Below are 25,017 nucleotides of genomic sequence, written 5' to 3'. Positions count from 1 at the left end.
AAATAAAGTAGGTGATTTTATAGATGAGCAGATATGACGTTCTGGGCATCACTGAGTCGTGGTTTAAAGATCACGTTGTGAGGTTACATCCAAGGATACACATCGTGTCTACAGGACAGACAGGTGGTCTGAGGGGATGAGGTTGGCAACAAAAACGATATTAAATCCTTAGGATGATGTGATTTAGGATAAGAAGATGTAGAAACCTCGTGGGCAGAGTTATATACAGGTCTTCAAAAAGTTTTAAGAAATCAAAGTTATTTATTATCAAAGTGTGGCGACCCACTTCCCAGCGCACTCGAACCGGCATTGAGGCCAGTCCCAAAGAGGGCGTCAAGCCTGCTTCCCCAGCAAGGGGAAAAGCCGGCGCGTGGGACGGGACTGTGAATATTCCCGCCCGGGGAGGGCGGCATCAGGAAGACTTCATAGTGAGGCCGCGAAGTTTGAATAAACCTCTTTTGTAACTGCAGCTCACCGACTCCATGTCGTTATTGCCGCGCTGCGTGTAGCACACCGCCACCCTGGGATTCATTTTCTTGTAGACATTTGCAGTAGAACAAATACAGTAAATACAATAGAATCAATGAAAAACTACGCATGATTGACAAAAAAAACCTGCAAAAAGCAGAGAAAATACAAATAACTGATGATAAATAGTACTGAGAACATGAGCTGTAGCGTCCTTGGCAGTGGGTTTGGAGGTTGCAAAGTCAGTTCAGAGTTGTAGGACTGAAATTATCCACAGCGGTTCAGGAGCCTGAAGGGCAGTCGCTGGTCATTGTGCATTCACCTGGCGCATTCTAACCATGCAAGCGGCACATGATACAAATCCCCTGTATCATGCAGGTTAATTTAGACCAGGGAATTATTCCAACTAATATGCCCAATAAATAAACGTGAAGTATAACAACTTCCCTCCTTATATATATCCATCTACTAGTTGAGTTCTCAACATCCTCTGAATTTTATATAAATGCTTATCCCAACTTTGTTACCATAGTGAATGAAAGGGCCTTTTTAAATAAGTCTCTCACCTCTCCCTTATACAAAGACAACAATACATTTATATCATTAATTTTCCTTGCTGGAATGTCTGCCACCCCGTTTCCTTCAAGCCAACATGGGCAGGGACCCATAAGAATTGGATACACAAGCCTAGAGCCCACAGTCTCGACAGATAGTGTCCACTCTCAAGAAGAATGTCTGGCTGACAATATGAAACACCTGATTATTAAATGTCAAAAATGATAGCAACCATCTCAGATGTGAATACTGATAAACCTTGTCTGATAATATTTTCTTAATCGTCGGTCGTCCACATCTGGAATTTCCAGTTGCAGGACGATTTCCCTCTGGGCCGCTCTGACGGATTGGGAAATCATGTTCGTGGCAAGTTGCAGCAGTGGTTTGCCTTTGCCTTCTGCCAGGTGAGTGGTTTTTAAGAGATCACCAGCTCTTAACCCAGCACGGATGGAGAGCTTGCAAGGGAGCCGGCCGGATTCGAACTCGGGACATCTCGCCCCAAAGACCAGCGTTGATGCCGCTACCAGCCGGGAATCTTAATAGTCACCTGAAACTTTGGAACAGAAACACCTGAACAACCTGTCACTGGATCTTTCGAACCAACTGAGTGTGTGTGTATATATAAAGGGGGGTTTCTTCTTTTTCTTTGTTACTGCAATTGTTAATCAAAATGGCTTTGTTTTGTTAAAAGCAGGAATGCTTCTTTGTTGCGAGAGAGTGCTGGAAGATTGTTTGGGTTAAAATTTACTGATAACGAGAATTGTATTCCTTTGTAAACCAATTGGGATTAATGTTGTTCTTTCTTCTGAGTCTGTAAGCTATTGTTGGCGGGCTTTTGGGGAGGGGGTGAGAGAGAGAGGATGTGATGCTGTAAACTGGGCGAGGAACGGACCCCAAGCGGGGGTCTGAGGCCAGGAGGTACTCCGAGGAGAGGAGATGAAGCTAGATGTGCTTGGTTGACCACTCGGAGGGTGCGAGTTGAGGAGTTCGGAGGGACCTCAGCTGCGAGTCGAGGAGTTCGGAGGGGATCGAATGGTGGCCAGAAGACTTCAGAAATTGAGCTCCAACGGTTGTGCACGAAGTGGTTTGGACTTTGATAAGTTTGGGGCCTTTTCTTTTCCTTAATATATACTGTATGGTTATTAATCAGTTATAGTAATCTTTATAAATTGTAATCATTTAATCGCATGTGGTGTCCTGTTTGTTCTTTGGCAAGGCGGAGACATCACACAGCATCCACACAAGCTGATTACCCAGTTTGGCAGGGCCGAACTAGACTCCCCCTAGACGAGAACGAGCTGAGCGAGACTGAGGTGACCCGGGGGGGGGTTACATATATATATATATATATATATATATATATATATATATAAAGCCATAATATTGTTAGGGATGGAAAGAGAGGAGGAGATGGAGAGTATCTTAAATGTATCTATTTTAATGCTAGGAGCATTGTAAGAAAGGTGGATGAGCTTAAAGCGGGGATTGATACCTGGAATTATGATGTTGTAGCTATTAGTGAAACATGGTTGCAGGAAGGGTGTGATTGGCAACTAAATATTCCTGGATTTAGTTGCTTCAGGTGTGATAGAGTAGGAGGGGCCAGAGGAGGAGGTGTTGCATTGCTTGTCCGAGAAAATCTTATGGCGGTGCTTTGGAAGGATAGATTAGAGAGCTCCTCTAGGGAGACTATTTGGGTGGAATTGAGGAATGGGAAAGGTGCAGTTACACTGATAGGAGTGTATTAAAGGCCACCTAATGGGGCGCGTGAGTTGGAAGAGCAAATGTGTAAGGAGATAGCAGATATTTGTAGTAAACACAAGGTGGTGATTGTGGGAGATTTTAATTTTCCACACGTAGACTGGGAAGCTCATTCTGTAAAAGGGGCTGGATGGTTTAGAGTTTGTGAAATGTGTGCAGGATAGTTTTTTGCAACAATACATAGAAGTACCGACTAGAGATGGGGCAGTGTTGGATCTCCTGTTAGGGAATGCGATAGGTCAGCTGACAGATGTATGTGTTGGGGAGCACTTCGGGTCCAGTGATCACAATAGCTTTAGCTTCAATATAATTATGGAGAAGGACAGGACTGGACCTAGAGTTGAGATTTTTGATTGGAGAAAGGCTAACTTTGAGGGGATGCGAAGGGATTTAGAGAGAGTGGATTGGGTCAAGTTGTTTTATGGGAAGGATGTAATAGAGAAATGGAGGTCATTTAAGGGTGAAATTATGAGGGTACAGAATCTTTATGTTCCTGTTAGGGTGAAAGGAAAGGTTAAAGGTTTGAGAGCACCATGGTTTTCAAGGGATATTAGAAATTTGGTTCAGAAAAAGAGGGATGTCTACAATAGATATAGGCAGCATGGAGTAAAGGAATTGTTCGAGGAATATAAAGAATGTAAAAGGAATCTTAAGAAAGAGATTAGAAAAGCTAAAAGAAGATACGAGGTTGGTTTGGCAAATAAGGTGAAAGTAAATCCGAAAGGTTTCTACAGTTATATTAAAAGCAAGAGGATAGTGAGGGGATAAAATTGGCCCCTTAGAGAATCAGAGTGGTCAGCTATGTGTGGAACCGAAGGAGATGGGAGAGATTTTGAATGATTTCTTCTCTTCGGTATTCATTAAGGAGAAGGATATTGAATTGTCTAAGGTGTGGGAAACAAGTAAGGAAGTTATGGAACCTATGACAATTAAAGAGGTGGAGGTACTGGCGCTTTTAAGAAATTTAAAAGTGGATAAATCTCCGGGTCCTGACAGGATATTCCCCAGGACCTTGAGGGAAGTTTGTGTAGAAATAGCAGGAGCTCTGACGGAGATCTTTAATATGTCATTAGAAACGGGGATTATGCCGGAGGATTGGCGTATTGCTCATGTGGTTCCATTGTTTAAAAAGGGTTCTAGAAGGAAGCCTAGCAATTATAGACCTGTCAGTTTGACATCAGTGGTGGGTAAATTAATGGAAAGTATTCTTAGAGATAGTATTTATAATTATCTGGATAGACGGGATCTGATTAGAAGTAGCCAGCATGGATTTGTGCGTGGAAGGTCATGTTTGACAAACCTTATTGAATTTTTTGAAGAAGTTACGAGGAATGTTGACGAGGGTAAGGCAGTGGATGTAGTCTATATGGACTTCAGCAAAGCCTTTGACAAAGTTCCACATGGAAGGTTAGTTAAGAAGGTTCAGTCGTTAGGTATTAATGCTGGAGTAATAAAATGGATTCAACAGTGGCTAGATGGGAGATGCCAGAGAGTAGTGGTGGATAATTGTTTATCGGGATGGAGGTCGGTGACTAGCGGGGTGCCTCAGGGATCTGTTTTGGGGCCCAATGTTGTTTGTAATATACATAAATGATCTGGATGATGGGGTGGTAAATTGGATTAGTAAGTATGCCGATGATACTAAGGTAGGAGGTGTTGTGGATAATGAGGTGGGTTTTCAAAGCTTGCAGGGAGATTTATGCCGGTTAGAAGAATGGGCTGAACGTTGGCAGATGGAGTTTAATGCTGAGAAGTGTGAGGTTCTACATTTTGGCAGGAATAATCCAAATAGAACATACAGAGTAAATGGTAGGGCATTGAGGAATGCAGAGGAACAGAGAGATCTAGGAATAACTGTGCATAGTTCCCTGAAAGTGGAGTCTCATGTAGATAGGGTGGTGAAGAGGGCTTTTGGAACGCTGGCCTTTATAAATCAAAGCATTGAGTACAGAAGTTGGGATGTAATGCTAAAGTTGTACAAGGCATTGGTAAGGCCAAATTTGGAATATTGTGTGCAGTTCTGGTCACCGAATTATAGGAAAGATATCAATAAATTAGAGAGAGTGCAGTGACGATTTACTAGGATGTTACCTGGGTTTCAGCACTTAAGTTACAGAGAAAGGTTGAACAAGTTAGGTCTCTATTCATTGGAGCGTAGAAGGTTGAGGGGGGATTTGATCGAGGTATTTAAAATTTTGAGAGGGATAGATAGAGTTGACGTGAACAGGCTGCTTCCATTGAGAGTAGGGGAGATTCAAACGAGAGGACATGATTTGAGAGTTAGGGGGCAGAAGTTTAAGGGAAACACGAGGGGGTATTTCTTTACTCAGAGAGTGATAGCTGTGTGGAATGAGCTTCCTGTAGAAGTAGTAGAGGCCAGTTCAGTTGTGTCATTTAAGGTTTAATTGGATAGGTATATGGACAGGAAAGGAGTGGAGGGTTATGGGCTGAGTGCGGGTAGGTGGGACTAGGTGAGATTAAGGGTTCGGCACGGACTAGGAGGGCCGAGATGGCCTGTTTCCGTGCTGTGATTGTTATATGGTTATAATATCTGCCTTGCATATATTACTGAACCATAGGCGAAGGGAAAAACCATGGTGGGGCGACAAGAAAGGGGTTCACCGTATTTCATATTAAACAGCTCAAAATTTCGTGCTTATTTATTACCCAAAACTGAGGACCTTACTAATGCAGTGCTCCCACGTGTTGCCAATGGTGGGTGACCAATTGTATGTCCGATTTTCAGCATCTGCGGCGCTTTCATTCGCTGATTAGTCAAGCCCTACTCGGCGTGTCAGTGGTCCGTCGGTATGGGAGATGATTGGTTGAGGGTCTGAGCAGTCGTCGGTGCCTGCGATGTAATTGGTTTCGGTTTCACAGGCTGTGATTGGACGGGCGTTGTTGCTGATGCGATTGGTCAGCGCGGTTCGGTCGGAAATGGCGGGTGATGTGGGCCGGAGGCTTCTCAGCGTCACCGAGAGGATCAGCAGCGCTGCGGCGCGAAGGGAGCGGGTGAGGCGGAGAAAGAGCCCCGGGGTCTGAGAGATCCCGGGGGTGGGGCGTCCGATCACCCCATCTACCCATCCCAGACCTGACAGCCCTAACTCAACCCCCCCAGACCTGACAGTCCTAACTCAACCCCCCCAGACCTGACAGTCCTAACTCAACCCCCCCCAGATCTGACAGTCCTAACTCAACCCCCCCAGACCTGACAGTCCTAACTCAACCCCCCCAGACCTGACAGTCCTAACTCAACCCCCCCCAGACCTGACAGCCCTAACTCAACCCCCCCAGACCTGACAGTCCTAACTCAACCCCCCCCAGACCTGACAGTCCTAACTCAACCCCCCCAGACCTGACAGTCCTAACTCAACCCCCCCAGATCTGACAGTCCTCTCAACCCCCCCCCAGACCTGACAGTCCTAACTCAACCCCCCCCCAGACCTGACAGTCCTAACTCAACCCCCCCCCAGACCTGACAGCCCTAACTCAACCCCCCCAGACCTGACAGCCCTAACTCAACCCCCCCAGACCTGACAGTCCTAACTCAACCCCCCCCAGACCTGACAGCCCTAACTCAACCCCCCCAGACCTGACAGTCCTAACTCAACCCCCCCCAGATCTGACAGTCCTAACTCAACCCCCCCCCAGATCTGACAGTCCTAACTCAACCCCCCCAGACCTGACAGCCCTAACTCAACCCCCCCAGACCTGACAGTCCTAACTCAACCCCCCCCCAGACCTGACAGCCCTAACTCAACCCCCCCAGACCTGACAGTCCTAACTCAACCCCCCCCAGACCTGACAGCCCTAAATCAACCCCCCCAGACCTGACAGTCCTAACTCAACCCCCCCCAGATCTGACAGTCCTAACTCAACCCCCCCCCAGATCTGACAGTCCTCTCAAACCCCCCCAGACCTGACAGCCCTAACTCAACCCCCCCCAGATCTGACAGTCCTAACTCAACCCCCCCCCCCAGATCTGACAGTCCTCTCAAACCCCCCAGACCTGACAGCCCTAACTCAACCCCCCCAGACCTGACAGTCCTAACACAACCCCCCCCAGACCTGACAGTCCTAACTCAACCCCCCCAGACCTGACAGCCCTAACTCAACCCCCCCAGACCTGACAGCCCTAACTCAACCCCCCCAGACCTGACAGTCCTAACTCAACCCCCCCCAGATCTGACAGTCCTAACTCAACCCCCCCCCAGACCTGACAGTCCTAACTCAACCCCCCCCAGATCTGACAGTCCTAACTCAACCCCCCCCCCCAGATCTGACAGTCCTCTCAAACCCCCCCAGACCTGACAGCCCTAACTCAACCCCCCCCAGACCTGACAGTCCTAACTCAACCCCCCCCAGACCTGACAGCCCTAACTCAACCCCCCCAGACCTGACAGTCCTAACTCAACCCCCCCCAGATCTGACAGTCCTAACTCAACCCCCCCCCAGACCTGACAGCACTAACTCAACTCCCCCCAGACCTGACAGCCCTAACTCAACCCCCCCAGACCTTACAGTCCTAACAACCTCCCCAGATTTGATAGTCCTAACTCAACCCCCCCCCCCGATCTGACCGTCCTAACTCAACCCCCCCAGACCTGACAGTCCTAACTCAACTCCCCCCCCAGACCTGACAGTCCTAACAATCCCCCCAGACCTGACAGTCCTAACAATCCCCCCAGACCTGACAGTCCTAACTCAACCCCCCCCAAGATCTGACAGTCCTAACTCAACCCCCCCCCCAAGATCTGACCGTCCTAACTCACCTCCCCAGACCTGACAGTCCTAACTCAACCCCCCAGACCTGACAGTCCTAACTCAACCCCCCCCAGACCTGACAGCCCTAACTCAACCCCCCCCAGACCTGACAGTCCTGACTCAACCCCCCCCAGATCTGATAGTCCTAACTCAACCCCCCCAGACCTGACAGCCCTAACTCAACCCCCCAAGACCTGACAGTCCTAACTCAACCCCCCCCCAGACCTGACAGCACTAACTCAACTCCCCCCAGACCTGACAGCCCTAACTCAACCCCCCCAGACCTGACAGTCCTAACTCAACCCCCCCCCAGACCTGACAGTCCTAACTCAACCCCCCCCAAGATCTGACAGTCCTAACTCAACCCCCCCCCCCAAGATCTGACCGTCCTAACTCACCTCCCCAGACCTGACAGTCCTAACTCAACCCCCCCAGACCTGACAGTCCTAACTCAACACCCCAAACCTGACAGCCCTAACTCAACCCCCCCCAGACCTGACAGTCCTAACTCAATCCCCCCCAGATCTGATAGTCCTAACTCAACCCCCCCAGACCTGACAGCCCTAACTCAACCCCCCAAGACCTGACAGTCCTAACTCAACCCCCCCCCAGACCTGACAGCACTAACTCAACTCCCCCCAGACCTGACAGCCCTAACTCAACCCCCCCAGACCTGACAGTCCTAACTCAACCCCCCCGGACATTACATTCCTAACAACCCCCCCCAGACCTGACAGCCCTAACTCAGCCCCCCCAGACCTGACAGTCCTAACTCAACCCCCCCAGATCTGACAGCCCTAACTCAACCCCCCCAGACCTGACAGTCCTAACTCAACCCCCCCCCCCCCAGATCTGACAGTCCTAACTCAACCCCCCCCAGATCTGACAGTCCTAACTCAACCCCCCCCAGATCTGACAGCCCTAACTCAACCCCCCCCCCAGACCTGACAGTCCTAACTCAACCCCCCCCAGATCTGACAGTCCTAACTCAACCCCCCCCAGATCTGACAGTCCTAACTCAACCCCCCCAGACCTGACAGCCCTAACTCAACCCCCCCAGACCTGACAGTCCTAACTCAACCCCCCCGGACATTACATTCCTAACAACCCCCCCAGACCTGACAGCCCTAACTCAACCCCCCCAGACCTGACAGTCCTAACTCAACCCCCCCCAGACCTGACAGTCCTAACTCAACCCCCCCAGACCTGACAGTCCTAACTCAACCCCCCCCAGATCTGACAGTCCTAACCCTAACCCCCCCCAGACCTGACAGCCCTAACTCAACCCCCCCAGACCTGACAGTCCTAACTCAACCCCCCCCCCCAGATCTGACAGTCCTCTCAACCCCCCCCCCAGACCTGACAGTCCTAACTCAACCCCCCCCAGACCTGACAGTCCTAACTCAACCCCCCCCGAGACCTGACAGCCCTAACTCAACCCCCCCAGACCTGACAGTCCTAACTCAACCCCCCCCAGATCTGACAGTCCTAACTCAACCCCCCCCCAGATCTGACAGTCCTAACTCAACCCCCCCCAGACCTGACAGCCCTAACTCAACCCCCCCAGACCTGACAGTCGTAACTCAACCCCCCCCAGACCTGACAGCCCTAACTCAACCCCCCCAGACCTGACAGTCCTAACTAAACCCCCCCAGACCTGACAGCCCTAACTCAACCCCCCCAGACCTGACAGTCCTAACTCAACCCCCCCCAGATCTGACAGTCCTAACTCAACCCCCCCCAGATCTGACAGTCCTCTCAAACCCCCCCAGACCTGACAGCCCTAACTCAACCCCCCCCAGATCTGACAGTCCTAACTCAACCCCCCCCCCAGACCTGACAGTCCTAACTCAACCCCCCCAGACCTGACAGCCCTAACTCAACCCCCCCAGACCTGACAGCCCTAACTCAACCCCCCCAGACCTGACAGTCCTAACTCAACCCCCCCCAGATCTGACAGTCCTAACTCAACCCCCCCCAGACCTGACAGTCCTAACTCAACCCCCCCCAGATCTGACAGTCCTAACTCAACCCCCCCCCCCAGATCTGACAGTCCTCTCAAACCCCCCCAGACCTGACAGCCCTAACTCAACCCCCCCAGACCTGACAGCCCTAACTCAACCCCCCCAGACCTGATAGTCCTAACTCAACCCCCCCCAGATCTGACAGTCCTAACTCAACCCCCCCCAGACCTGACAGTCCTAACTCAACCCCCCCCAGATCTGACAGTCCTAACTCAACCCCCCCCCCAGATCTGACAGTCCTCTCAAACCCCCCCAGACCTGACAGCCCTAACTCAACCCCCCCAGACCTGACAGTCCTAACTCAACCCCCCCCAGACCTGACAGCCCTAACTCAACCCCCCCAGACCTGACAGTCCTAACTCAACCCCCCCCAGATCTGACAGTCCCTAACTCAACCCCCCCCAGACCTGACAGCACTAACTCAACTCCCCCCAGACCTGACAGCCCTAACTCAACCCCCCCAGACCTTACAGTCCTAACAACCTCCCCAGATTTGATAGTCCTAACTCAACCCCCCCCCCCGATCTGACCGTCCTAACTCAACCCCCCCAGACCTGACAGTCCTAACTCAACTCCCCCCCAGACCTGACAGTCCTAACAATCCCCCCAGACCTGACAGTCCTAACAATCCCCCCAGACCTGACAGTCCTAACTCAACCCCCCCCCAAGATCTGACAGTCCTAACTCAACCCCCCCCCCAAGATCTGACCGTCCTAACTCACCTCCCCAGACCTGACAGTCCTAACTCAACCCCCCCAGACCTGACAGTCCTAACTCAACCCCCCCAGACCTGACAGCCCTAACTCAACCCCCCCCAGACCTGACAGTCCTGACTCAACCCCCCCCAGATCTGATAGTCCTAACTCAACCCCCCCAGACCTGACAGCCCTAACTCAACCCCCCAAGACCTGACAGTCCTAACTCAACCCCCCCCAGACCTGACAGCACTAACTCAACTCCCCCCAGACCTGACAGCCCTAACTCAACCCCCCCAGACCTGACAGTCCTAACTCAACCCCCCCCAGACCTGACAGTCCTAACTCAACCCCCCCCAAGATCTGACAGTCCCTAACTCAACCCCCCCCCCCCAAGATCTGACCGTCCTAACTCACCTCCCCAGACCTGACAGTCCTAACTCAACCCCCCCAGACCTGACAGTCCTAACTCAACACCCCAAACCTGACAGCCCTAACTCAACCCCCCCCAGACCTGACAGTCCTAACTCAATCCCCCCCAGATCTGATAGTCCTAACTCAACCCCCCCCAGACCTGACAGCCCTAACTCAACCCCCCAAGACCTGACAGTCCTAACTCAACCCCCCCCAGACCTGACAGCACTAACTCAACTCCCCCCAGACCTGACAGCCCTAACTCAACCCCCCCACAGACCTGACAGTCCTAACTCAACCCCCCCGGACATTACATTCCTAACAACCCCCCCAGACCTGACAGCCCTAACTCAGCCCCCCCAGACCTGACAGTCCTAACTCAACCCCCCCAGATCTGACAGCCCTAACTCAACCCCCCCAGACCTGACAGTCCTAACTCAACCCCCCCCAGATCTGACAGTCCTAACTCAACCCCCCCCAGATCTGACAGTCCTAACTCAACCCCCCCCAGATCTGACAGCCCTAACTCAACCCCCCCCCCCAGACCTGACAGTCCTAACTCAACCCCCCCCAGATCTGACAGTCCTAACTCAACCCCCCCCAGATCTGACAGTCCTAACTCAACCCCCCCAGACCTGACAGCCCTAACTCAACCCCCCCAGACCTGACAGTCCTAACTCAACCCCCCCGGACATTACATTCCTAACAACCCCCCCCAGACCTGACAGCCCTAACTCAACCCCCCCAGACCTGACAGTCCTAACTCAACCCCCCCCAGATCTGACAGTCCTAACTCAACCCCCCCAGACCTGACAGCCCTAACTCAACCCCCCCAGACCTGACAGTCCTAACTCAACCCCCCCCCCAAGATCTGACCGTCCTAACTCACCTCCCCAGACCTGACAGTCCTAACTCAACCCCCCCAGACCTGACAGCCCTAACTCAACCCCCCCAGACCTGACAGTCCTAACAATACCCCCAGACCTGACAGTCCTAACTCAACCCCCCCCAGATCTGACAGTCCTAACTCAACCCCCCCCCAGATCTGACAGTCCTAACTCAACCCCCCCAGACCTGACAGTCCTAACTCAACCCCCCCCAGATCTGACAGTCCTAACTCAACCCCCCCCCAGATCTGACAGTCCTAACTCAACCCCCCCCAGACCTGACAGCCCTAACTCAACCCCCCCAGACCTGACAGTCCTAACTCAACCCCCCCCAGATCTGACAGCCCTAACTCAACCCCCCCAGACCTGACAGTCCTAACTCAACCCCCCCCAGATCTGACAGTCCTAACTCAACCCCCCCCCCCAGATCTGACAGTCCTAACTCAACCCCCCCCAGACCTGACAGCCCTAACTCAACCCCTCCAGACCTGACAGTCCTAACTCAACCCCCCCCAGACCTGACAGCCCTAACTCAACCCCCCCAGACCTGACAGTCCTAACTCAACCCCCCCAGACCTGACAGCCCTAACTCAACCCCCCCAGACCTGACAGTCCTAACTCAACCCCCCCCAGATCTGACAGTCCTAACTCAACCCCCCCCCAGATCTGACAGTCCTCTCAAACCCCCCCAGACCTGACAGCCCTAACTCAACCCCCCCCAGATCTGACAGTCCTAACTCAACCCCCCCCCCCAGACCTGACAGTCCTAACTCAACCCCCCCAGACCTGACAGCCCTAACTCAACCCCCCCAGACCTGACAGCCCTAACTCAACCCCCCAGACCTGACAGTCCTAACTCAACCCCCCCCAGATCTGACAGTCCTAACTCAACCCCCCCCAGACCTGACAGTCCTAACTCAACCCCCCCCAGATCTGACAGTCCTAACTCAACCCCCCCCCCCCAGATCTGACAGTCCTCTCAAACCCCCCCAGACCTGACAGCCCTAACTCAACCCCCCCAGACCTGACAGCCCTAACTCAACCCCCCCAGACCTGACAGTCCTAACTCAACCCCCCCCAGATCTGACAGTCCTAACTCAACCCCCCCCAGACCTGACAGTCCTAACTCAACCCCCCCCAGATCTGACAGTCCTAACTCAACCCCCCCCCCCAGATCTGACAGTCCTCTCAAACCCCCCCAGACCTGACAGCCCTAACTCAACCCCCCCAGACCTGACAGTCCTAACTCAACCCCCCCCAGACCTGACAGCCCTAACTCAACCCCCCCAGACCTGACAGTCCTAACTCAACCCCCCCCAGATCTGACAGTCCTAACTCAACCCCCCCCAGACCTGACAGCACTAACTCAACTCCCCCCAGACCTGACAGCCCTAACTCAACCCCCCCAGACCTTACAGTCCTAACAACCTCCCCAGATTTGATAGTCCTAACTCAACCCCCCCCCCCGATCTGACCGTCCTAACTCAACCCCCCCAGACCTGACAGTCCTAACTCAACTCCCCCCCAGACCTGACAGTCCTAACAATCCCCCCAGACCTGACAGTCCTAACAATCCCCCCAGACCTGACAGTCCTAACTCAACCCCCCCCAAGATCTGACAGTCCTAACTCAACCCCCCCCCCCAAGATCTGACCGTCCTAACTCACCTCCCCAGACCTGACAGTCCTAACTCAACCCCCCCAGACCTGACAGTCCTAACTCAACCCCCCCAGACCTGACAGCCCTAACTCAACCCCCCCCAGACCTGACAGTCCTGACTCAACCCCCCCCAGATCTGATAGTCCTAACTCAACCCCCCCAGACCTGACAGCCCTAACTCAACCCCCCAAGACCTGACAGTCCTAACTCAACCCCCCCCAGACCTGACAGCACTAACTCAACTCCCCCCCAGACCTGACAGCCCTAACTCAACCCCCCCAGACCTGACAGTCCTAACTCAACCCCCCCCCAGACCTGACAGTCCTAACTCAACCCCCCCCAAGATCTGACAGTCCTAACTCAACCCCCCCCCAAGATCTGACCGTCCTAACTCACCTCCCCAGACCTGACAGTCCTAACTCAACCCCCCCAGACCTGACAGTCCCTAACTCAACACCCCAAACCTGACAGCCCTAACTCAACCCCCCCCAGACCTGACAGTCCTAACTCAATCCCCCCCAGATCTGATAGTCCTAACTCAACCCCCCCAGACCTGACAGCCCTAACTCAACCCCCCAAGACCTGACAGTCCTAACTCAACCCCCCCCAGACCTGACAGCACTAACTCAACTCCCCCCAGACCTGACAGCCCTAACTCAACCCCCCCAGACCTGACAGTCCTAACTCAACCCCCCCGGACATTACATTCCTAACAACCCCCCCAGACCTGACAGCCCTAACTCAGCCCCCCCAGACCTGACAGTCCTAACTCAACCCCCCCAGATCTGACAGCCCTAACTCAACCCCCCCAGACCTGACAGTCCTAACTCAACCCCCCCCCCAGATCTGACAGTCCTAACTCAACCCCCCCCAGATCTGACAGTCCTAACTCAACCCCCCCCAGATCTGACAGCCCTAACTCAACCCCCCCCCCAGACCTGACAGTCCTAACTCAACCCCCCCCAGATCTGACAGTCCTAACTCAACCCCCCCCCAGATCTGACAGTCCTAACTCAACCCCCCCAGACCTGACAGCCCTAACTCAACGCCCCCAGACCTGACAGTCCTAACTCAACCCCCCCGGACATTACATTCCTAACAACCCCCCCAGACCTGACAGCCCTAACTCAACCCCCCCAGACCTGACAGTCCTAACTCAACCCCCCCCAGATCTGACAGTCCTAACTCAACCCCCCCAGACCTGACAGCCCTAACTCAACCCCCCCCAGACCTGACAGTCCTAACTCAACCCCCCCCCCAAGATCTGACCGTCCTAACTCACCTCCCCAGACCTGACAGTCCTAACTCAACCCCCCCAGACCTGACAGCCCTAACTCAACCCCCCCAGACCTGACAGTCCTAACAATCCCCCCAGACCTGACAGTCCTAACTCAACCCCCCCCAGATCTGACAGTCCTAACTCAACCCCCCCCCAGATCTGACAGTCCTAACTCAACCCCCCCAGACCTGACAGCCCTAACTCAACCCACCCCCAGACCTGACAGTCCTAACTCAACCCCCCCCAGATCTGACAGTCCTAACTCAACCCCCCCCCAGATCTGACAGTCCTAACTCAACCCCCCCAGACCTGACAGCCCTAACTCAACCCCCCCGGACCTGACAGTCCTAACTCAACCCCCCCCAGACCTGACAGTCCTAACTCAACCCCCCCCAAGATCTGACAGTCCTAACTCAACCCCCCCCCCCCAAGATCTGACCGTCCTAACTCACCTCCCCAGACCTGACAGTCCTAACTCAACCCCCCCAGACCTGACAGCCCTAACTCAACCCCCCCAGACCTGACAGTCCTAACAATCCCCCCAGACCTGACAGTCCTAACTCAACCCCCCCGGACATTACATTCCTAACAACCCCCCCAGACCTGACGGCCCTAACTCAACCCCCCCCCCCCAAGATCTGACCGTCCTAACTCACCTCCCCAGACCTGACAGTCCTAACTCAACCCCCCCAGACCTGACAGCCCTAACTCAACCCCCCCAGACCTGACAGTCCTAACAATCCCCCCAGACCTGACAGTCCTAACTCAACCCCCCCCAGATCTGACAGTCCTAACTCAACCCCCCCCCAGATCTGACAGTCCTAACTCAACCCCCCCCAGACCTGACAGTCCTAACTCAACCCCCCCCAAGATCTGACAGTCCTAACTCAACCCCCCCCCCAAGATCTGACCGTCCTAACTCACCTCCCCAGACCTGACAGTCCTAACTCAACCCCCCCAGACCTGACAGCCCTAACTCAACCCCCCCAGACCTGACAGTCCTAACAATCCCCCCAGACCTGACAGCCCTAACTCAACCCCCCCGGACATTACATTCCTAACAACCCCCCCAGACCTGACAGCCCTAACTCAACCCCCCCAGACCTGACAGTCCTAACTCAACCCCCCCCAGATCTGACAGTCCTAACTCAACCCCCCCAGACCTGACAGCCCTAACTCAACCCCCCCCCCAGACCTGACAGTCCTAACTCAACCCCCCCCAGATCTGACAGTCCTAACTCAACCCCCCCCCAGATCTGACAGTCCTAACTCAACCCCCCCCAGACCTGACAGTCCTAACTCAACCCCCCCCAAGATCTGACAGTCCTAACTCAACCCCCCCCCCCAAGATCTGACCGTCCTAACTCACCTCCCCAGACCTGACAGTCCTAACTCAACCCCCCCAGACCTGACAGCCCTAACTCAACCCCCCCAGACCTGACAGTCCTAACAATCCCCCCAGACCTGACAGTCCTAACTCAACCCCCCCCAAGATCTGACAGTCCTAACTCAACCCCCCCCCCAAGATCTGACCGTCCTAACTCACCTCCCCAGACCTGACAGTCCTAACTCAACCCCCCCAGACCTGACAGTCCTAACTCAACCCCCCCAGACCTGACAGCCCTAACTCAACCCCCCCCAGACCTGACAGTCCTAACTCAACCCCCCCCAGATCTGATAGTCCTAACTCAACCCCCCCAGACCTGACAGCCCTAACTCAACCCCCCAAGACCTGACAGTCCTAACAATCCCCCCAGACCTGACAGCCCTAACTCAACCCCCCCGGACATTACATTCCTAACAACCCCCCCAGACCTGACAGCCCTAACTCAACCCCCCCAGACCTGACAGTCCTAACTCAACCCCCCCCAGATCTGACAGTCCTAACTCAACCCCCCCAGACCTGACAGCCCTAACTCAACCCCCCCCCAGACCTGACAGTCCTAACTCAACCTCCCCCAGATCTGACAGTCCTAACTCAACCCCCCCCCAGATCTGACAGTCCTAACTCAACCCCCCCCAGACCTGACAGTCCTAACTCAACCCCCCCCAAGATCTGACAGTCCTAACTCAACCCCCCCCCCCAAGATCTGACCGTCCTAACTCACCTCCCCAGACCTGACAGTCCTAACTCAACCCCCCCAGACCTGACAGCCCTAACTCAACCCCCCCAGACCTGACAGTCCTAACAATCCCCCCAGACCTGACAGTCCTAACTCAACCCCCCCCAAGATCTGACAGTCCTAACTCAACCCCCCCCCCAAGATCTGACCGTCCTAACTCACCTCCCCAGACCTGACAGTCCTAACTCAACCCCCCCCCAGATCTGACAGTCCTAACTCAACCCCCCCAGACCTGACAGCCCTAACTCAACCCCCCCAGACCTGACAGTCCTAACTCAACCCCCCCCAGATCTGATAGTCCTAACTCAACCCCCCCAGACCTGACAGCCCTAACTCAACCCCCCAAGACCTGACAGTCCTAACTCAACCCCCCCCAGATCTGACAGTCCTAACTCAACCCCCCCAGACCTGACAGCCCTAACTCAACCCCCCCCCAGACCTGACAGTCCTAACTCAACCCCCCCCAGACCTGACAGTCCTAACTCAATCCCCCCCAGATCTGATAGTCCTAACTCAACCCCCCCAGACCTGACAGCCCTAACTCAACCCCCCAAGACCTGACAGTCCTAACTCAACCCCCCCCAGACCTGACAGCACTAACTCAACTCCACCCAGACCTGACAGCCCTAACTCAACCCCCCCAGACCTGACAGTCCTAACTCAACCCCCCCGGACATTACATTCCTAACAACCCCCCCAGACCTGACAGCCCTAACTCAGCCCCCCCAGACCTGACAGTCCTAACTCAACCCCCCCGGACCTGACAGTCCTAACTCAACCCCCCCCAGACCTGACAGTCCTAACTCAACCCCCCCCAAGATCTGACAGTCCTAACTCAACCCCCCCCCAGACCTGACAGTCCTAACTCAACCCCCCCCAGATCTGACAGTCCTAACTCAACCCCCCCCCAGATCTGACAGTCCTAACTCAACCCCCCCAGACCTGACAGCCCTAACTCAACCCCCCCAGACCTGACAGTCCTAACTCAACCCCCCCGGACATTACATTCCTAACAACCCCCCCAGACCTGACGGCCCTAACTCAACCCCCCCCAGACCTGACAGTCCTAACTCAACCCCCCCCAGATCTGACAGTCCTAACTCAACCCCCCCAGACCTGACAGCCCTAACTCAACCCCCCCCCAGACCTGACAGTCCTAACTCAACCCCCCCCAGATCTGACAGTCCTAACTCAACCCCCCCCGACAGTCCTAACTCAACCCCCCCAGACCTGACAGCCCTAACTCAACCCCCCCAGACCTGACAGTCCTAACTCAACCCCCCCGGACATTACATTCCTAACAACCCCCCCAGACCTGACAGCCCTAACTCAACCCCCCCAGACCTGACAGTCCTAACTCAACCCCCCAGACCTGACAGCCCTAACTCAACCCCCCCCAGACCTGACAGTCCTAACTCAACCCCCCCCAGATCTGATAGTCCTAACTCAACCCCCCCAGACCTGACAGCCCTAACTCAACCCCCCAAGACCTGACAGTCCTAACTCAACCCCCCCCAGACCTGACAGCACTAACTCAACTCCCCCCAGACCTGACAGCCCTAACTCAACCCCCCCAGACCTTACAGTCCTAACAACCTCCCCAGATTTGATAGTCCTAACTCAACCCCCCCCCCGATCTGACCGTCCTAACTCAACCCCCCCAGACCTGACAGTCCTAACTCAACTCCCCCCCAGACCTGACAGTCCTAACAATCCCCCCAGACCTGACAGTCCTAACAATCCCCCCAGACCTGACAGTCCTAACTCAACCCCCCCCAAGATCTGACAGTCCTAACTCAACCCCCCCCCCCAAGATCTGACCGTCCTAACTCACCTCCCCAGACCTGACAGTCCTAACTCAACCCCCCCAGACCTGACAGTCCTAACTCAACCCCCCCAGACCTGACAGCCCTAACTCAACCCCCCCAGACCTGACAGTCCTAACTCAACCCCCCCCAGATCTGACAGTCCTAACTCAACCCCCCCAGACCTGACAGCCCTAACTCAACCCCCCCCCAGACCTGACAGTCCTAACTCAACCCCCCCCAGATCTGACAGTCCTAACTCAACCCCCCCCGACAGTCCTAACTCAACCCCCCCCAGACCTGACAGTCCTAACTCAACCCCCCCCAAGATCTGACAGTCCTAACTCAACCCCCCCCCCCAAGATCTGACCGTCCTAACTCACCTCCCCAGACCTGACAGTCCTAACTCAACCCCCCCAGACCTGACAGCCCTAACTCAACCCCCCCAGACCTGACAGTCCTAACAACCCCCCCAGACCTGACAGCCCTAACTCAGCCCCCCCAGACCTGACAGTCCTAACTCAACCCCCCCGGACCTGACAGTCCTAACTCAACCCCCCCCAGACCTGACAGTCCTAACTCAACCCCCCCCAAGATCTGACAGTCCTAACTCAACCCCCCCCCAGACCTGACAGTCCTAACTCAACCCCCCCCAGATCTGACAGTCCTAACTCAACCCCCCCCCAGATCTGACAGTCCTAACTCAACCCCCCCAGACCTGACAGCCCTAACTCAACCCCCCCAGACCTGACAGTCCTAACTCAACCCCCCCGGACATTACATTCCTAACAACCCCCCCAGACCTGACGGCCCTAACTCAACCCCCCCCAGACCTGACAGTCCTAACTCAACCCCCCCCAGATCTGACAGTCCTAACTCAACCCCCCCAGACCTGACAGCCCTAACTCAACCCCCCCCCAGACCTGACAGTCCTAACTCAACCCCCCCCAGATCTGACAGTCCTAACTCAACCCCCCCCGACAGTCCTAACTCAACCCCCCCAGACCTGACAGCCCTAACTCAACCCCCCCAGACCTGACAGTCCTAACTCAACCCCCCCGGACATTACATTCCTAACAACCCCCCCAGACCTGACAGCCCTAACTCAACCCCCCCAGACCTGACAGTCCTAACTCAACCCCCCCAGACCTGACAGCCCTAACTCAACCCCCCCCAGACCTGACAGTCCTAACTCAACCCCCCCCAGATCTGATAGTCCTAACTCAACCCCCCCAGACCTGACAGCCCTAACTCAACCCCCCAAGACCTGACAGTCCTAACAACCTCCCCAGATTTGATAGTCCTAACTCAACCCCCCCCCCGATCTGACCGTCCTAACTCAACCCCCCCAGACCTGACAGTCCTAACTCAACTCCCCCCCAGACCTGACAGTCCTAACAATCCCCCCAGACCTGACAGTCCTAACAATCCCCCCAGACCTGACAGTCCTAACTCAACCCCCCCCAAGATCTGACAGTCCTAACTCAACCCCCCCCCCAAGATCTGACCGTCCTAACTCACCTCCCCAGACCTGACAGTCCTAACTCAACCCCCCCAGACCTGACAGTCCTAACTCAACCCCCCCAGACCTGACAGCCCTAACTCAACCCCCCCCAGACCTGACAGTCCTAACTCAACCCCCCCCAGATCTGATAGTCCTAACTCAACCCCCCCAGACCTGACAGCCCTAACTCAACCCCCCAAGACCTGACAGTCCTAACTCAACCCCCCCCAGACCTGACAGCACTAACTCAACTCCCCCCAGACCTGACAGCCCTAACTCAACCCCCCCAGACCTTACAGTCCTAACAACCTCCCCAGATTTGATAGTCCTAACTCAACCCCCCCCCGATCTGACCGTCCTAACTCAACCCCCCCAGACCTGACAGTCCTAACTCAACTCCCCCCCAGACCTGACAGTCCTAACAATCCCCCCAGACCTGACAGTCCTAACAATCCCCCCAGACCTGACAGTCCTAACTCAACCCCCCCCCAAGATCTGACAGTCCTAACTCAACCCCCCCCCCCCCCCAAGATCTGACCGTCCTAACTCACCTCCCCAGACCTGACAGTCCTAACTCAACCCCCCGGACCAGACAGTCCTAACTCAACGAATTTCATGACATACTGCTGATGATAGTCAACTTTTCTGATTCTGATTGCATTCTGATATTCTGTTTACTCTCCCCTTCCCAGGCATTACCTGCTGTTGTACCACGTCTTGTGGCTGTTGGTAAGACCAAACCGCCATCCCTTCTGATTGAAGCTTACCGCCATGGCCAGAGACACTTTGGGGAAAACTATGTAAGCATGCTTTCAGTGAGCTGCAGGTGTCCTTGTGTTGTCTCTGCTTGGGAGGGTTACGTATTGAGGTAGGCAGAATGTGGTACCAATTCCATTTACCTGCAGTCAGGAAGGACTAGAAGCAGTTCAGAGGAAACCTTTCACTTACAACATAGAACCTTACACCTGTTCAGACAACGATGCTGAGCTGAACTTATCTCCAGCTCTAAGATCAATTTAACCCTGCCCTCTTATATAGCCCTCTGTTTTTCTATCATCTATGTGCCTATCTAAGAGTCTCTTAAGTGTCCTTAATATTTCTGCCTCTCCCACCAACCTGGCAAGGTGATCCACACACCCACCACTCCCAGTGTAAAAGACAACTACCACTGACATACCCCCCTTTATTTTCCTCCAATCCCCTTACAGCTATGTTCTCTTGTGATAGCTATTCCCGCCCTGGGGAAAAGACTAACTCTGCACTCTATCTATGTCTCTCTCGTGTTGGGTCTGGTAATGTTTATTCTGCAGTTTTTCTGGAAGTAAAGAATAAGGTATAAAATTCGGAGGTTACAGCTGGTTTATTAAGTGTTAAAAGAACAAAAAACGAACAAAGGAAAGGAAATCGTAATTGTCTCATATACAAACTAGAGATAACAACATTGCAATTAACCTATGAAATAGCCAGGTTCAAATAGCATGACATTTGCTGGAGAGAAAAAAATACTGAGAAGCTTCTAGAAAATACTGCATACTGTAATTATCAGAACAGTTACGCATATATTGGGGACTATACGCTCAGTGGCCACTTTATTACGTACGTCTGATTGTTAAACCAAATATCTAATCAATCACGTGGTAGCAACTCAGTGCGTTAAAGCATGCAGATGTGGTCAAGAGGTTCAGTTGTTGTTCAGACCAAACATCAGAATGGGGAAGAAATGTGATCTAAGTGTCTTTGATCGTGGAATGATTGTTGGTGGCTTGAGTATCTCAGAAACTGTTGATCTTCTGGGATTTTCATACACAACAGTCTTTGCAGTTGTTCTCAACCTGGGGTCCACGGACCCCTTGCTTAATGGTGTTGGTCCAGGGCATATACAAGGTTGGAAACCCCTGCTCCAGAATTTACAGAGAATGGTGCAGACAACAAAAAACATCCAGTGAGAGTAGTTCTATAGGCGAAAATGCCTTGTTAATGCGAGCAGTCAGAGGAGAATGGCCAGACTGGTTCAAGCTGACAGGAAGGCACAGTAACTCAAATAACCACGTTACATTAATGGTGTACAGAAGAGCATCTCTGAACCCATGTCAGACCTTGAAGTGAATGGGCTACAATAGCTGATGACCACAAACATGCACTCAGTGATGACTTTATTAGGTACAGGAGGTCATTGAGTGTGATATGTAACAATTCAAGCAAATGTAAGAAAGTTAACCATATAACATATAACAATCACAGCACGGAAACAGGCCATCTCGGCCCTCTTAGTCCGTGCCGAACTCTTAATCTCACCTAGTCCCACCTACCCGCACTCAGCCCATAACCCTCCACTCCTTTCCTGTCCATATACCTATCCAATTTTACCTTAAATGACACAACTGAACTGGCCAAACTGCAAGAAAAATAGGTTCTACACCCCAATCTAACACTTGTTTGTCTTGACTTATGAGAAATGTTGGCAGCTGAACAGATCATCCCAAGCTTTTTGTAGAAGTCACACAGTATATCCAGAGAGGAGCTTTGAGGGTAGATATTCACCAAGGGCTGCTTTGTCAATGGGTTGCAGCACTCAAAATGTTGGAAAAATTCAGTGGGTCAGGCAGCCCTGTCTTGATAATACGGCAGTTGTCAGACCACACTTGAAGCATTGTGGGCAGTTTTGGGCCCTTTGTCAATGAAATGATATGCTGGCATTGGAGTGAATCCAGAGGAGGTTCATGAGAATAATCCCGGGAATGAAAAGGTTAACATATGAGGAGTGTTTGATGCTCTGCAACTGTATTCATTGGAGTTTAGAAGAATGAGAGGGGATCTTATTGAAACATATTAAATATTGAATTGTCTGAATGTTGCAAGGATATTTCCTATAATGGAGAGTCTGGGGCCAGAGGGGATAGCCTCAGATTAGAGGGACGTCCCTTAGAACAGAGAAGAGAAGAAATTTTATTAGCCAGAGGGTGGTGAATCTGTGGAATTCATTACCACCCATGTCTGTGGAGGCCCTGTCATTAAGTATATTTAAGTGGAGGCTGATAGGTTCTTGATTAGTAAGGCTGTCAAAGGGTATTATCCCGCTCAACCCAATTCTCCTGCCTTGTCAGGGAGAAGGCAGAAGATTGGGGTTGAGAGGGATAATAAATCAGCCATGATGGAATGGCAGAGCAGACACATGGTCCAGTTCTGCTCCTCTGTCTTCTGCTGCGTGGCCTCTGAATTCCACCACCATTTTGAGTGTTGCTTCACATTCCCAGTATCTGTGGTCTTTCTTCTCAAAGTTGTTAAGGCTCCGAGGTTCTGACTTGCTGTTTGTGTTTCTAGGTGCAGGAGTTGGTGGAGAAAGCTTCTGACAGCCAGGTACGGTAAAGATGTCCGTGGTCACAGGCTATGGCATTATGTCTACCCTCCATTAAGAGAAGCACCTTTATATGTATATCAAGAAAAGACAATGATAAAAATTGGTTTTATTTGCCATATCTACATTGAAACACATGGTTTCTGTAGCGGTTACTGAAAACAAACCGAAACGGCTGAGAGACTGGGTATGGGTATTGACACTGTATGACATGCTTCCAAATAACTGAGGTCCAAGTCGAAGAAAGATCTTAGCTAGAGACAAAAAACTAAATTAATGAAATGGAGTAATTAAGTGGTCAACCAAAAAAAAATAGCACTCCCCAAGTTCACCCGCTCTCAGCTAAACCAAACTAAGCAGGACAAAGCGTGAATACGTAACTATACTCATTTGCTTCAACCACTTCCTAACCTACCTGACATATTACTGTGACCCTTAATCAACATGCAACACAAAATGCAAAATACAATCCAGACAGATAGATACATGGCTGCTACAATGTCAAGAGCCATCGCAATGCGAGGATGTGCTGCTGATAGCCCATGAGTGTTGCCATGCTTCCAGCATCAAAGTAGCATACCCACAAACTTTTTATTCTGCCCAATCCCAATCCTGACCTGCATGTAAACTCTGAACCTGAGTGAAGGGCTTAAAAATAGCGTCAAAGCCCCAATGATCTATCTCTGTGGTATTAATGGAAACTGGTGAAATTAACCCTTCTGCCTGTTGGAAAATGCAGGACAAAAAGACTCCTGGAAATGCACACACTGGCCACGTTATTAGGTGCACCCGATCGAAAATGCAAATATCTAATCGGCCAATTGTGGCAGCAACTCAGTGCGTTAAAGCATGCAGACATGGTCAAGAGGTTCAGGGGGTGTTCAGACCAAACATCAGAATGGGGAAGAAATGTGATCTAAGTGACTTTGTCTGTTGAATGATTGTTGGTGCCAGATGGGGTGGTTTGGGTATTTTGGAAACTGCCGATTTCCTGGATTTTCATGAATAGTTTCCAGGGTGGGGATTTCAAAGCTTTTTGATGCCATGGACCCCTACCATTAACCAACGGGTCCATGGACTCAAGGTTGGGAATCCCTGCTCTAGAGTTTATAGAGAATGGTGCGAAAAACAAAAAAAAAGTCCGGTGAGCTGCAGTTCTGCAGGTGATAATGGTTTGTTAATGAGGGAGGTCAGAGGAGAATGGCCAGACTGGTTCTGTGGGTGAAATCACCTCGTTAATGAGAGAGGTCAGAGGAGAATGGCTAGACTGGTTCAAGCTGACAGGGAGACAATAGTAATCCAAATAACCACACGTTACAACAATAGTGTGCAGAAGAGCATTTCTGAACATAGAACATGCCGAACCTTGAAGCAGAAGACCATGAACATACACTCATGGTCTCTTTTATTAGGTACAGGCTACTAATGGCTACTGAGTGTAGAGTGGTTCATTGGGATCAACCACTTAAAACAAGTGACACCGGAGGCTGAATGGTCTCCTTATGGTCCCAGTTCTGAACATACTGACAACTTCTAGTCACCTTCAATGGTCAATACTGTGCACAGAAAAATTACAGGTACTGCTGGGTACTTACTACTATTCTTAAGAGATATTTTCTGTTGATCTCAGGGCAAAGGGGTGGTTCAGAATGCTGGTTATTTTGGATTTCCAGCATCTGCAAAATCTGTTGTGTTTGTGGTGGTTGTCACATCCACAAGTATAG

The 25,017-nt window shown here is 52.5% G+C and overlaps 1 protein-coding gene across 3 annotated transcripts in view; it reads left to right on the top strand.

The window, feature by feature from the left end:
* The first annotated feature begins 5,675 nt into the window (after nt 1-5,675).
* Nucleotides 5,676-25,017, top strand: part of plpbp (pyridoxal phosphate binding protein) — a 36,320-nt gene continuing 16,978 nt past the window's right edge. For 2 of the 3 annotated variants that reach the window (XM_059960381.1, XM_059960444.1), the window contains exons 1-3: nt 5,690-5,796; nt 20,631-20,738; nt 23,260-23,295. In XM_059960381.1, coding sequence (XP_059816364.1) covers nt 5,692-5,796; nt 20,631-20,738; nt 23,260-23,295 — 249 coding nt within the window. In that variant the 5' untranslated portion in view covers nt 5,690-5,691. Of the gene's footprint in view, nt 5,797-20,630; nt 20,739-23,259; nt 23,296-25,017 lie in introns of all 3 variants that reach the window. The other variant, XM_059960500.1, reaches the window with a different exon arrangement.

Source organism: Hypanus sabinus, chromosome 1 (genome assembly GCF_030144855.1).
Source record: "Hypanus sabinus isolate sHypSab1 chromosome 1, sHypSab1.hap1, whole genome shotgun sequence".
NCBI lineage: Eukaryota > Metazoa > Chordata > Chondrichthyes > Myliobatiformes > Dasyatidae > Hypanus > Hypanus sabinus.
This window is presented reverse-complemented; position numbering and strand designations above follow the sequence as displayed.